Source organism: Indicator indicator, chromosome 13 (genome assembly GCF_027791375.1).
Source record: "Indicator indicator isolate 239-I01 chromosome 13, UM_Iind_1.1, whole genome shotgun sequence".
Lineage (NCBI taxonomy): Eukaryota > Metazoa > Chordata > Aves > Piciformes > Indicatoridae > Indicator > Indicator indicator.
In genome coordinates, this window is record NC_072022.1 from 19,306,098 (window position 1) to 19,320,794 (window position 14,697).

The window sequence follows — 14,697 nt, forward strand, 5'->3', positions numbered from 1 at the left end:
AAGTTGCTGCTGTTTACATTTTTTTCTGCTGAGATGGTGTAGGATAAAACCTAGGCATATTTCTTCTGAATAACTGACAGTTCAGGGAGGCAGCCACAGAAAGAAAAGTCTCTATATGCATTGCTTTATATGCAGTGCTTTTCTTCTCAGCTTTGTCTTCTGGATGGCCTCTATGCTATAGTTTAAAACTGCTTATGACAAAGGTCTGCCTTTTCCTCCCTTTCTCTGTGCCTCCTGCATTGTACTTTTGTTAAACCTATATCCTAGCAAAATGAGCATGGAAGGGCTCTGTTCACTGACTGGGTAATACCTAGCAGAGCAGTTTGCTTGTTGTGCTACCCACCTGTTTTACTGTGTAAGCTGAGATCACAGTGAAGGAGAGAGGTGTGTTTCAGAAGAGAAAGCTGACAGCAATGTGACCTGGCTCATGCTGTGTAGTCCACTTCACAGCAGCTCTTCTAGAGGTGCATCACTTGGGTGTCTTTGTGGAGCATCCAGGAATGCATTCATTAACTTGTCTCATTTATGATTCCTTACAGGGGGTCATAACGTAACTATTTCACTGCAGTCAAGGACAGGACATACTCACATGCCATCTGTGGTGGGGGTTCTGGTCTTCACCCAGTTCTGGTTCTGGTTCCCCCTGTCACACTTCTTGTCACTGGCTTTCACCCCAACCTGTGTCATTGGCCTTAACAAGGATCTTAAGGTACGTAACGTGCAGAGAGGAGAGGAGGTGCTGGTAGCTGCTCGGAACGCTTGAGCGGTCTGGGAGGGGTGTGAATGGTTTGGTTGGTTTTCTTTGCATGTCTCCAGCTTGTTTGTGCCAGAAACGGCACTAACTGGAAGAAGCCTGAAGGGCAGGCTTAAATAGCAGAGCTGGTGGTGGGAATAGGGACATGAAAAAATGTAGAGAGCAGACTTTGACCCCTTCACTTCAAAGCAGCTTACAGATAAAGGAACTCTAGTCAGTATATGTAGGCAGAAACCCATTATCACTCCAGAAGGTCAAGGTTATTTAAAAAAAAACTAGTGTTGCCCCTCTGCCCTCTCAAATTATGTGATGTTCTCCCCTAGGAAAGTTAGCAGTGGGAAAATAGGATTTGTTTGTATTCCTTGGGGAATAAACATTAAACCAAGCAGTCATGGGTACTGCACTTTTCTTGCGCTTCTGTTCTTCCAGCTGTGGTATGGCCCCTGCAGGCTGTGGACCACACTGGATCTCCTGTGCTGAAAAACCAAGCTATCAACTTCCACAAAAGGGTTTCTGAATGTGGCAGTGTGGGGGTGTACAGCCCCCTCCTGTCATTGCCACAGCCCGATTCTGCAATGCATAGAGATGCATAGGGCTGGACTGCTCTCAGACTTGCTGTGGGACTGAGCCAGCTTGCTGGATTGCAGCCTCTGGACCAAAACCTAATGATTTAGGTTGCTTTTCTCCACCTGTCACAAGCTGAGCACTGAGTTAATCTACACAAAGCTCAAAATCCTTGCAGTTTGAAGAGAGAGGTTTGCATGAACACACCTTTCCCCCCCTCCCCCTTTCTGTCCTGACTGCTTCACAGAGGTTGCATTGCTGCTTGTGTCCACACTTCCCTGGTGGTGATAGGGTCATCAACTTTATGGCTGTACTGCCATTTTGACACCCTCTCCCCATCCCTTAGAGTTTCCAGAGAGCCCAAATGCCTGTAGGTGAGGTTGTGTTGTATAACTTGGCTTGTGTACTAAAGCCAGCTCCAGGCTGGATGGATGTTATGGGCTGCACCACACCCACCTTGTTTCCTCAGAGCAGAACCTGTTCTGCTGTTGCTCCATGATGTGTCATAAAGGAAGAGAGTTGAGATACTGCAGAAATTAATTTAGTTTAAGAATTTGGATTGGCTGTCAAAAGATGCTTTCTGCCCTTGCTTGAGTAGCTGAGAGTAAGAAAATGTGTGCCATTGGTAACCCACCTCCATAATGTACTGTCCTCTTGCAAGAGGTGAATGTCAGGCAGCACTTGCTTTGCCCTGGCGTGCGTTGACAGAGCAGATCTTCACTTAGCTCCTAAACCAATTTGGTTTAGAAGCAGGCCACAGCAACAACATCGAAACCACAAAAGCTTTGAAACAAGGAAAACAAAGCATGGTGTGAATAGTGTGGAGCATATGGAGAAGGCTAGGAGAGCTTGCCAGAGTTGAATTATGGAATAATTAAATAATATTGTTCTAGTTGAACTGTTGCCATTGATAACAGCTTCTCAGCTTCCGGAGCTGGAGAAGGGGAAGCTCGTATTCTTTAGAGGATCTGTGTTTGTCTCTGCTGGAAGGAAAATGAAGCTAAAGTAATTATTCTGCTGTGGATTTTTATTTTTTTTTTCCTCTGCTTTTCTTTTCTCTAACAATTTTTTAACTGTTTGTCTTAGATGCCAAAAGTCCAGTACAAGTCCAACTGTAAGCCGTCCACATTTGCCTACCCCCCACCTCTTGAGGTACCAAAGGAAAAAGAGAAAGAAAAGGTATTTGGACTCACTTTTGGTCTTGTAAAGGCTATAACCTCTTCTCCCTTCTAGGATAAACATTGACTTTGGTGGCACTAAGAGGGAATCTGAAGAACAAAAGAAACACTGGCAGGCACTATTGTCTCTGAAATAGAATCCTAGCTGCTTTTTCCTGCTGTGCCTGGAACTGTTGCAGATCAGGGTATACAAGTGCTGTGCTGCTGAGTTGCTGGAACCTCCCTGGTCTCCAGTGGTCAAGCAGAAGCGTTAAATAAACTACTTTCCATGCCCTACTGATTTCTCTGTGTGCCCCATCTGCATGAAGCACCTACCACAGCAGGGTCCTCATCCATGACATGGGTTCCAAAGTGCTACTGCAATACAAATATTGAAAATATTAGGTGGGATGCTTCTCAAATAGCCCCTTATGGAAGAACAGAAGTGTACCTGATCTCAGGGCAGTGGGCCCATGTGCTAGAATAATAGCTGTCAGGCCTGTCAGTTGCACAAAGGTATGTGTGGAACTGAATATATCTTAAGTATTGAAAAGAAAGAGAAGACACCTGTGGGATGACAAGCAGGACAACAGTGGAAGCAATTTGTCTCCTGGGACAGGATGGTACAAGCTGTTAAGCAGACCACAGCAGCAGGCAAAGCAGCCCTTAGGGAACAATTGCAGCAGAGGAAACCTCAGGCATGTTGTGCTCATGAATCACATTGCATGAAAACTGTTAAAACAGTTTACCAAAATTGAATACTGGGCAGGACGGATTTCCAAGCCACCAAGAAACCCAGAGATGAACTCTGATGAAAGGCAAAACTTGCTGCTCACAGCTGCCTTCTTGTCTTTGGAATAAGATGGGAATTGTATCAATCCTTTCTATTTTATACTTTCCTGGCCAAATTTAAAGTGTGCCGAGAGCTCCCATTTCGCCTAGAATGTCTCATCAGCTATATGACAAATGTGGTTACTCCCTGTCCCTCTCACAGAGTTGCTGTAGATAGAAGTGTTCACTGGAAGGCAGACCTGCTGAATTCCTGTATTTGAATGTTGCTTCTGGGTACTTCCTGGCTCAGGAGTGCCAAAGCCTCCTGCGGGTTCCTCCGTTGGGTGTTTTGCTTATCCACTTCTTCAGATCAATGAGAGCCACAGCTGTCTGATTGGGATGATGGAACAGCCTTAGGTCATTCTCAAGAGTCTCTGTATGTGTCTCTTTACCTTAGAGACTCCAGCAATGAGTTTTCCTGTAACAAGAATTCCATTTGTTGCTCTGTTAAAAATAAATCAAGAAACCTCAAATACAGAGGCCAAGACAGTAATAATTAATCTCTAAATGGGGAAATTTACTCTCCCTCTGGGCATGTGGCTGTGCCCAGTCTGCATTCGTGACCTTTTTGGTGTCCCATCTGTGCCATTTATTTGCTTTGACAGTGGTGTATGTGTCTTTTAAACAGAGCAGGGGGTAGGAAGTGGTCTTATTGACACCTGCACTGAGAACTAACACTAATTTCCCTTTGCTCCCCGGCCTGGGGAGCTGAAGCACAGCCTACAGCATTCGGTCACACTGATAGCCTCTTCTGTTGACATGCCCAGGTTTCCACTGCCGTGCTGTCCATCACTGCAAAAGCCAAGAAGAAGGAAAAGGAGAAGGAGAAAGAGAAGAAGGAAGAGGAAAAGATGGAAGTGGTGGGTGTAAACATTGAAACTTAAATGTCTTCTTCCCTCCCTTAGAATGTGAAAGATGTGTCACGAAAGCTTCTACTCACTTCACGCAGTGCCCCCTGCCATCTGTGTGAGTTCCAAGCAAAGCATTAGCACACATGTCGGTGTCCTGCTTACACTGGCTAGCAGCTTGCTTCTCTGTGTGTGCATGCTGTTAAAGACAAGAAGCGGTGTGATTTATGAATCCATTATTTCTGAGAAATAAATCTTCCTCAATATTGTTAGGTAACTGACTTCCTTCAGGGCAGAAGCTTGTTTTGACAAATTTATGTGCCCTTAACTGCATGAACCTTTTTGTGCATTATTTCATTGCCTGCTCTTTCTAGACCAAGGGAATTTTATCTCTTATCCATGTACTTTATATTAATGTGGAAAAAGTTTTAATAATTTCTTGTCCTTGGTACCTCTGACCTTTTAAAAAAGAACAGTTGTTTGATGGTGTCTAATTCAGTTAAGAGCACTGAAGAGTTTTAATTTTTCTGGTTTTGCACAATGCTTAACCCCCCATTCTGAAATGTTCACCTTTTTGGCAGCAATTTCTTATGTGCTTTGCCCATTTATCAAAATGCCAAACGTTTAGTCAGACACACCTCAGGACCCAGCTGAGCTTTTTGAGCACAGGATCCATATGTTGCTCAGTAGCTATGGTGATTGCTTTGGTCCTCTAATGATTTCCTCCAGCTCAATAGACCTGACCCTGAAACTTGTCATCCTCATTTGTGAATAATGTCATCCTGGAGCAAGCTGAGGGACAGAGAAATAGCTGGATAATGAATTCATGATGGTGTAATTTGGAAAACATTTGGCATCTAAAATTCTTGCTGTACCCTGACAAAAGACCTCTCCTTTTGTGCTCTAACAGATGCAAGTATGCCAAAAGCAACTGTAAGCTGAAAATGAGTTATGCTGACAAACTCAGTAGAAACCTTTCTGATTTTACTTGAACATTTATGTGAGAAAAGCAGCATGGTCACAGAATTTTTGGCCTCTTTAATTTTAAAAGGAAACACACAAATGGTATGTGAAGGGAGTGTGGTGCAAGATCAGGGTATACATATAAAATAACCTTCTGAGACCTACTTAAATGCAGCCAAGTTGTAGGCACTGAACTTTATAGAGTTAGCCCAGAAATAAATCATCTCATGCATGCAATGTAGAATGACTTTCTTTTTCTGTCTTTTTGCCCCTTTATCAAGGTTTCCTTGTCACCAAACATTGCCTTCTCTTTGTATTATTTCTACAGCTCTGTATACTAAGCAAAATGTGCTGAGCAGATGCTTGTTTCTCCTAAAATTGCTGCAATTTATACTTAAGTACAGGTGTAGAGAGGAAGCAATATATTCGGAGGCATTCATGTGTTGTGTCTCTGTGTGTATGCTCCAGATGTCTGAAAAGTTTCCTTGGCTGATTCAAGCAGAATAACAAGGATAGTAAGGGAGCTTGCTGCCACCTGCTGTGTTTTAGTTGAGTGTTTTGCCATTGTAATGCCTTTGAGGTGTAATTGCTTTCCTGGTTTATGACTGGTAATACAAAGCTTCCAGGAGACCTGCACAATGACAAGCAGTCACTGTGCTAGAGAGGTCCCATCTGCTGTTACAGGCTGTGCCATGCATTTGGTGGTGTTTTTCTGATCACTTCTTCTTGAGTGTTTCCTTCTTTTCTGTGGTCTTTCTTTGTTTGCAACTCATGTTGCTGAGCAAGAGGGAAAGTACAACCCATGTTTTTAAGTATATAAAAGATGCTGTGCTTTTTCCTTCTGAGCTTCTGCCTTCAGCTGCTGAGTGAAGGAGGGCTTAACTGCAATTAGAGAGTCACTGAGGTCGAGTCATTTTGGTTGGTGTGAAACATCAGTGCAGAAATACAAGGGGAGCTCTTCGCAATTTTCATGTGCTCAATAATGGTATCAAAGAATCTTCAGCTATAATCTAAAAGTGCTGAGTTTTCAGAAAAAGTATCAGAAAGGGAAACCAGAGGTAAACTGTTCCACTACCACCTCTCATTGAATGTATTTTCACCTGGAATTGAGAGTGAGGCATTGCCTTGATGACAGCACTTAGATCCACACTGACATTGCCTGTGCCAGCTGATAGATGTGTGTTAGCTTGTTCCTCAGCAGAAGAATGGTTTCTCACCACGCTTTGGGATAGCTGCCTGGCTGTACCTTACAGCCTGAACTGTGAAAGGGCTAGAGATAAGTATCAAAACCATGTTGATGTTCTCCTGCCCCTCCACAGGATGAGACTGAAAAGAAGGATGAAAAAGAAAAGAAAAAAGAGCCTGAACCCAACTTCCAGCTTCTGGACAACCCAGCCAGAGTCATGCCTGCTCAGCTCAAAGTTCTCACCATGACAGAGAGCTGCCGATACCAGCCTTTCAAGCCAGTAAGTGTCACCTTCTTGTCCATGTGCCTGACAGAGTGTTCCCAGTGCTGGGTTTGTGCATAAGGACCCAGATGTTCTGTGTGTAGCTGAGAATGTCACTCAGTTAGTGCATCACTTCCTTTTTAACATCTCTCCAAATGATCACGTGCAGTTGTAACTGAGGGAAAGCCAGAGCTGCTGCAAACCTTTCCACCATGCTAATGCAGCTTTATTTTCCTTTCTTCTTCTGTGTGACTGCAATGTGGAAACCAAACAGACCTAGCCTGTGTATTAAAGGTATCATTTGGGACATAGAGACTGAGACACGATCTTGAGACAAAGGGCTGAGAAGTTTGTCCAGGCTCATTGTCAAAGCAGTGAAATACATCAGGACTTGTACTGGAGCTTTATTATCCTGCAGAGGGATTTATACTTAAATGGAAGGGTTTTTTTTCATTAAACAGGTTGCCTATTTGGTTACATCTGACCTTAGAAAAGTGCCTTTCATCTGCTGTTAACATAGCTAAGAGATAGTGTGATTGTCAGATGGAAGACAAAAGAGATCTTTTAGCATTAAGCTCAAGGAGTAACTAACTTCTGGGAGATGCTCAGATACATTGCAAAGCTGATAAGCTTGTCCCTGACCTCTAAGTAGCATGAGTCAAGTTCTTCTGGCCTTTATTTCTGTTGAAGAGACAAAACCCTTGACTTCTCCCTTTTGCAGGATTATGCATGGGAAAATGATGTTCAGAAGAAGTAATATTTTTCCCAGGAAAATAGTTATGTTTTTAATAAACAGATTTCCTGGAATTCCATCAGCACATTGGAATTCTCTATGCATCGTCCCTTTTTAAAAGACCTTCTTTAGCAAAGCTATGACATTTTTTTAGTGTTGACCCTTTAACAAGAGGAGGTGGCCCAGCTGGTACTTGGATTGGGAAGATCAGCTATGTGGTCCAGTAAGTGTCCACTCATGCAGCTGAAATGTGGACACGTGTAGCACAATTTGAAAAGAAGCTGAGTCCTTGGTGAGGGGAGTGCAGTTTTCTGCCTTAAAACCCCGTAAACAGGTTTTGAAGAGAACAGAACAGTGCAAGTTTTTTGCTGAGATTAGGGTGTGTAACCAAGGAGGCTTGGTTACACCAATTGAGCTGCTCTGCTTTGGGGAATGCCAGAGTAAAAGGCCTCTTTGAAATGCTGTTTATAGCCTGGAATCCTGCTGTGGTCAAAGCTCTGATCCCAGCCAAGCATGACACAGCACTGCCTCTTTGCACCTTGTGTTTCAGTCCTGGGGACTCACAGATTTGCTTCAGCCTGCCAGGGTGTTTGGTTGTGATCTTTGTAATTAAATCCCCTTTAGCTTTTACAAGGTTCTGCTAATAGCATTCCTCAGTCAGTGGAAGCTGGTGATCAGATTAGTGTCTGTTTCAGATAGCCTCCTGGGAGCTGGCTACATGGAGAGGCTCCTACTTTGTTGCCCTGAAAAGATGAGCCATATAAAGCAATTATGGATCGATTAGTTTTCATGTGGAAAGCCCCAGACTGGGGTAAAGCTGTGAATCCAGATGTCATTTTCTATCAAACTGAGACTTAGTGGAAATAGAAAAGGTAACCTGAATAGGCTCTGTCTGTTCCATCCCCTTTATCAGGCAGGGAGCCAGGTGAGCATCAGATGTTTTGCTCTCTCAAACTTTTTACTTCTGAGGTATCTTACGTGGCCAAGGATAAATACAGTGGCCACAAACATTCCACCAGGAGGCAGAGGGAAGCAGCTCTAATGCTCATTGCATTTGTCTTGCAGCTTTCCATTGGAGGAATCATCATTCTGAAGGACACCAGTGAGGATATGGAGGAACTGGTTGAACCTGTGGCAGCTCATGGTCCAAAGATCGAGGAAGAGGAGCAGGAACCTGAACCACCAGAGCCCTTTGAGTACATTGATGATTAAGACTTAAGGTACAGTGTAGTGTGCATAGTGACCTTTATTAATTACAGTGAAGGAAAAACCTCTTTAGATCAACTAAAGTAGTTGCTATCACCCAGCAATTTTGGTTTAGCTCTTTGATGGCTTCTGAACCACACTCAGAAACATGCTCTGTCCTGATCTGAAGAGTTTGACAGCAATAAAAAGGAAGTCCATTCTTCTGGGTCAGTCCTGACCCTGTGGCACTGGATGTGGTCTCTAATCTTGCAGGCTTGGCTACTCTTTTAAGTAGAGCCTCTTGCTGGGCAGTTAGAGCAGTGCATGAGGTCGCAGGCAACAGCTGAGCTGGGAGTAACCAGCTCATGAAAGAACTCCCAGAGGGGCAAGTGGTTTATTTAACAAAGCTGTCATCGACCTCAGCGTGGCAGGACTGGCTGAAGGAGAGCTACCACTCCGCTTTCTGGGGTTGTCTTGTCTTCACAGCAGTTCTTAGCAGAATGTAAGGACATTTCAGTCATGAGCTCTGTGATGCTGTGAGTCTGACATAATGATGCTTGTAGATCTGTTCCAGGCAACGACTGGTGCAGTTCTCAGGTTCCTTGGTTAAAGTGCCTGAATTGATGTGCAAGTTTCTCACTGAGAGGCAGAAACCTAGCTGCTTCATTTCCAAATATGGGCTGGCATGTCCCAGTGCTCCCAGGAGCAAAGGTTGTGCACTTAAATTGGTTGATGGGCAGGAAAACAAACTCCTTGCTAAAAATTGTAAATGTTGTGTCAGTGGGAGGCTCCCGGTGAGTGTGTGGGGCCTTAGTTAAATTTGTTTCTCTCTCCCCCTCCTCCAGGATCATGTCCTCTAAAGAAGACACTATGCTTGATATCAGAAAGACAGACATGAAGACCTTCCTATGGAGATCTGCCGTTCAGTGCATGCAGCCCCAATCTGTGCTGAGCTACAGCTGATAGTCTGTGTTTTATGGCTGAAGAACAGATATATGCTATTTAGTGTACTCTTTCACAAAACCTTGTTTTCAAATAAATATATTAAAAACTCTTGACAGAGACCTTGCTGCTTCAAAAAAAAAAAAAAAAAAGAAAACCTACCAACCCTCCTTTCTGCTCACCCCAAATATTAAACACTAGGCCCAAGTTGTGCATCTTCCTTCCAACAAAGCTTGACCGACCCAACTCTCCTGTAGAGTCCTTGGAATCTGTGGACATTTCTGCTTTCTTTAGCACTTGTTTAGGCTGGGCAAGGTCACCAACTCCAGTCTGGCCCAGCTGTAACACTGATGCATCAGCAGCAGCTGTCCAGAGGAGATCTGCTTTCAAATGACCTTTCTGATACTGATTTTGTGCTTCTCTTTCTCCTTGCTCATCCTGGTATTTGTGTGACAGTGCTGGGCTGACAGAAGGTCTCTGGGTGTTAGCAATGGGGAAGTGGGGGGCATGTTTCTCTTTGTTTCAGAGAATCCCTTTCTTCCCCTGTGTGCTTTCACTAAATAGGAGCACAGCTGATGTGAGCAGGCAGCTAGCAATGCATCCCTGGCCTAGATGGGGTGAATCCAGACATGCAGGTTGTTATGCTGATGTGCACCATTAGCAAAGGGGGGATTTGCAGTCAGGGGAATGGAATGAGCAGCAGTCAGAAGGAAGGAATGCTGCTGGACCCTTGTTTGCTGCCTAGCTGGCCCTTCACCTGTTGGGCTGTAACATTTCAAAGAGTGTGTCACTAGCAAGCCAGAGACTGCAACCCTGACCAGCTATAAGCCAAATGCTGGGCAAAGCTCCCTCGCTTGAAATAGCACTTAAAGGGAAAGGGGCTGGGGTTGTATATATGTTGGGAATATTTTGCTCCATGTGAACATGCCACAAGTTCATGTGCATCAGTAATAATGGAAGACAAATCTTGCATGTAGTGCCTGGGAGCTTTCCCAACAGATGATTTATCTTGGTGTTACTACAGGAATAGAATAGTCTGCCTTAGTCCTCAGCAAAGCTTAAGCAATACAGAGCAGAGGTATGTGACTGAAAGCCAGTTCCTGAAGTCCCTGAAGTTGAAATACTGTCTCAGAAAGCATGCTGGTCAGGGCTTGCAGTTTTCAGCAGGCTCCAGATGTTCTGCTGTGGAGCAGAGCCAAGAATGAACCTGAAATGGCTACAGACAATGTTCCTGTCAGGAAAGCTGGAAACAGGGGGAATCACTACTCCAAACTCATGGTCATTCAAAGTGGGACCTGGTACTGTGCTGCAAAATACCGAAGCTAGACAGGTATCTGTTGTATGAGTGCTGTAAGCCCTTCCCTTTGAACAGGAACCTGTATCCCCTACTCCTGCATGTTCTGCTGATGCCATCCAGTCTGGGTTTTTAGGTAATTCATTAGTAATACCTTGTGCCATCTTCCAAATCCTGTATAGAGGGGAGAGGACATTGAGGGGATTAAAAAAAAAAAAAATTCATGTTGTTCAGCTGGACAGGCAGATATTGCTGGGAGATTTGTGGCATCCGAGTGGAAATGCTGAGATTAGCTGGCTCAGAAGGACCTGAAGTCCTATATTGGTGCCTTGGCCAAGCTGTGAACAGGACCTTTTGCCAGGCCTTTCATACTGAACCAGACCTTTCAAGTGCCAGTATATTCCTGGCACTTGCCACGGGTTTGGTGTTCAGTGTGGCTGTGTAAGCCTGTACACACAGAGCAGTTCCCACTGAGCCATGTACTGCCTGGGGCACTATCCAGGAGACTTGATTCTTGTGCTAAATGGTTTTCTTGTGCAGTGATGTTTCCCAGAGCTCCCTTGGCACAAGGAAATGTAAAAACCTCAGGTAGCCCTGAAATGATTTCTGAGCTGCTGCTCTGGGGCCATGTGGTAAGGTTACACTCAGGCAGTCAGATTTGTAGAAGAGCTTTTGGTGGCTGTGTGCCATGTGTGCCAGGCTGGGGACACCAGGAGGGACATCTGGGAACTGGCCTGTCCTTGCCTCACCAGCTCTGATGTTCCCTGTGTTTTTTCTGTGCTGTGTACTTGGGAACTGTTTGGTTTGTGATGGAGAATGCACACAGAAAAGTGCCCACTGCCTGGGCTTTCCCCCATGCCTGCTCTGTGTTTTCCTGCTTGGGAGAGGAGTTGAGGGGAGTGGGGCAGAGGAGCTGAAGGAATGTTGATAGAGGTGGCTGCCAGTTAAAGGGCAGAGCCAAGTGTGAAGTAGAAAAGGTGATGGCCACACTGCAAACCTGAGTCTGAGCTGGGCAGGGAGCAGGAAGGGGCAGCTCGGTGGGATGATGCTCGAGGGAGGACTTCTCTGGACAGAGCAACCATGAAGATTGATTTTTCTAGCAAGTGCAAATCCACCTTTGGCCAGAGAGCTGATGGTTGAGAAGTGTCTTGGCTGGAGCATGCACAGTAAGTGGCTTCCAGGGGTTTCAGCCTGTTTGTGCCTCTCCCTGGAGATAAGGCCATGCACACAATGAATGGCTCCTTGGTTGGTCATGCATTTAGTGTCAGCAGATGGGGTTCCCTTTGGAGGGGTTCCCATATGACCTCTGCAATCAGAGTCTGTTGCAGAGCACCCAGGTACTCTCCAGCTTCCCACATAGTAAGCAGCCCCTCAGGTACATGGGCTCAGGTCCTGTATGTTCATGAAGGATGAACCTACCCATACCACAGCGTGGGAGGATGTTGGTCCTGTGCCTTGATGAGACATACATCTGGCTCAGGTGGTGTGTCAGTGTGAGCTGAAATTCCCCCCCCCACCGACAATAACCAGGCTAGCCCAGTCTGGAAGCAAATGAAAGCTGTATTTACAAAGCAGAATCTACAACCTATGATGAAATGCAATGAATATGTACAAATATACAAAATTCACAACACTTACAAATATATACAATCAACAGAAAAGCACACCCGATCTCCCTTTGCTTCCCCCCAAAGGGGACCCTTCCCAAAGGGGTCTCCCTCTCCCAGGAGCTTCCCCCCCAGACCCCCCTTGGACAGAAAGCAGAGTTAGTTAGAGCAGAAAGTTGTTAACTTAGCTGCCAAGGTCAGTGTGTTATCTTCAGCCAGAAGAGAAGAAGAAACAGCAGCCAGAAGAGAAGAAGAAACAGCAGCCAGACAGCCCAGCAACTGCCCCCACTGCCGAACACAGAATGTGCAGAATGCCTACTTTGTTTTGGGTAATAGTTCTTAAACATTTCTATCTATCCAATGGAAGTGTTTAGAACAATCAGTATTTTGCTTTCTTACACCCAATAGTGACTTATTTACACTCTGTTCTGAACTTTGCAAGGAAAAATTAAAAAGACAGTTAAAAACCATCACAGGTGGGTCTCACTCAAGGAGTGCTACTTAAAAGACTCCAAGCAGCACAAGGACAAGAAGGCCTCCTGTGGGTCTTTTTGTGAGTTTGTGATACAAAACAATGTCTCCTGACTATAGGATGATCTCCTATATGCATTTTTTTCCTTGCTTCTGCATATTTCTTCAGTTTATTCATCAGGTTGCTGAGGATGCTGCTCTGGGACCACCTGAGGTGTCGCAAGTTGCTTGGCTGAGGTGCTGAGCTTGGCTCAACTGCCAAAGTGCCACTTGGGAAATTTGGAAAAGGCCAGATTGTGACTTTGTAAAAACAAACAAACAAACAAAAACACACAAAAAAAGCCCCCAAACAACCAACCAACAGCCCTAGGAAAGTTCAAATTCTGGAGATAAAGCAGAAAACCTTTAGAAAGACTAGAAAAGCTTCCAGGGAGTGGCCAGAAATCTTCTAGAAAGGTGCTGGAAACCTGAGAAGGCTCAGGAAAGCCTTTTAGGCTGGATCCTGTCCCCTTTCTAAGGCATGTGACCAGCTGAAGTCAGTAGCTGGGACCAACTGAATGCTGTGCCTGGGTGACAGAGACCACAGTTTGGAGGTGGAATAATTGGAGCCTGGAAAGCTTTGATGCTGCTTTAAATAGTTATTTAGCCACAGTGCCTCATTAGAGCTGATTTCTTAGGAAGTGCTGCTCTCCTGGGATGCTGTGGAGGGACCCACCCCTGGAGTGTTTGCCAGGGACTAATTGGAACTAATGCTCCTGGGTTTGCTGGAGGGAAAGGCTGAGGTGACGGGAAGCACACTTCTGTCCCTCCTAACTAATGGACTGCATTCCCCCCTTAACCCTGGTGAGAAATAAATCACTTTAAAAGCATGCTGCATATGGCAGGTCCAAGAGTCCCTCCAGAAGGGCCTGGACATATCCTCAGCCTTCTCTTTCCACTCATTAACTTGGGTACAAGCCCCCTGTTTGCCACTGCACTGGATACTGAAGTGGGGATGGAGATGTTGGAGGCAAAGCTCCCAGGGCAAGGACGGGAGCAACAGCCCCCTGGCATTGCTCCTCTGCCCTGGCAGTCCCTCAGTAGGTCATCTCCCCATCACAGCAGTGCCACCCTCCCTATCTCTCCTCTTCCCTTCAGGGTCAGGCAAAGCTCTTCCTCCTTGCTGTTTAACACAATGGTTGGGCACCACTGATAATGATAATGATGTTGGCCATTTATCTCCCTGCATCCTGAAGGCTGGAGCGTCCCCCACCCTTGCCCCTGCTATACCCCATCCTGCCCTGGCCTCTCCTGCCTGCTGCTCTTGGCAATGGTGATGGGTTGGGTTTTCAGCCCAGCTCCAGGCCCACCATAAACCTGCAATTGCAACAGAATGAGGAAGATGAGGAGCACGGACATCGCAGGACTGTGCAAGGTTTGTGGTATTTGCTTGCAACCTCTGATGGAACTAGTCTGCAGGCCTTCACCCAAGGGTGCTAATCTATCCCCAGGGTGGCTTCACATCACAGCAAGGCTGTTTGCTCCCTCAGTGAAGATAACTGGGTTTGTCAGACCTGGTTCAATGTGGTTCCCCAGCACTAGTGGGACTGTGCTGGCCTGCACTCTCTGTCTTAGAAGGAGAAGCTGCCCCTACTACTGGGCTCTAGTTCAGCTTGATTTGGCCTCTGAAAGCCTGCCTTGCATGAGCAAATGGTCCAGCTGGCAGCAGCCCAGGCGTGAAGTTGTGTTTCGAGGTCTGTCCTCCAGCTGATGGTATTGGCTGCACAGTTAACCTCTGTTTTTTTGCTCAGAAATACTACAATGTACTATGAGCCATCAATGTCTCTTGCAGAGCACGGGGGCATCAGTGTTACCCACATACTGCAGAGAGGTCACTAAAGATATGAACATTAGTCTTTAA

General features: G+C 45.5%; 1 protein-coding gene across 1 annotated transcript in view; it reads left to right on the plus strand.

The window, feature by feature from the left end:
• Nucleotides 1-9,499, plus strand: part of PSMD1 (proteasome 26S subunit, non-ATPase 1) — a 74,195-nt gene extending 64,696 nt beyond the window's left edge. Inside the window, exons 20-25 of the mRNA XM_054386267.1 lie at nucleotides 540-709; nucleotides 2,405-2,497; nucleotides 4,074-4,166; nucleotides 6,437-6,583; nucleotides 8,364-8,518; nucleotides 9,329-9,499. Coding sequence (XP_054242242.1) covers nucleotides 540-709; nucleotides 2,405-2,497; nucleotides 4,074-4,166; nucleotides 6,437-6,583; nucleotides 8,364-8,510 — 650 coding nt within the window. The 3' untranslated portion in view covers nucleotides 8,511-8,518; nucleotides 9,329-9,499. The remainder of the gene's footprint in view (nucleotides 1-539; nucleotides 710-2,404; nucleotides 2,498-4,073; nucleotides 4,167-6,436; nucleotides 6,584-8,363; nucleotides 8,519-9,328) is intronic.
• The last annotated feature ends 5,198 nt before the right edge of the window (nucleotides 9,500-14,697 follow it).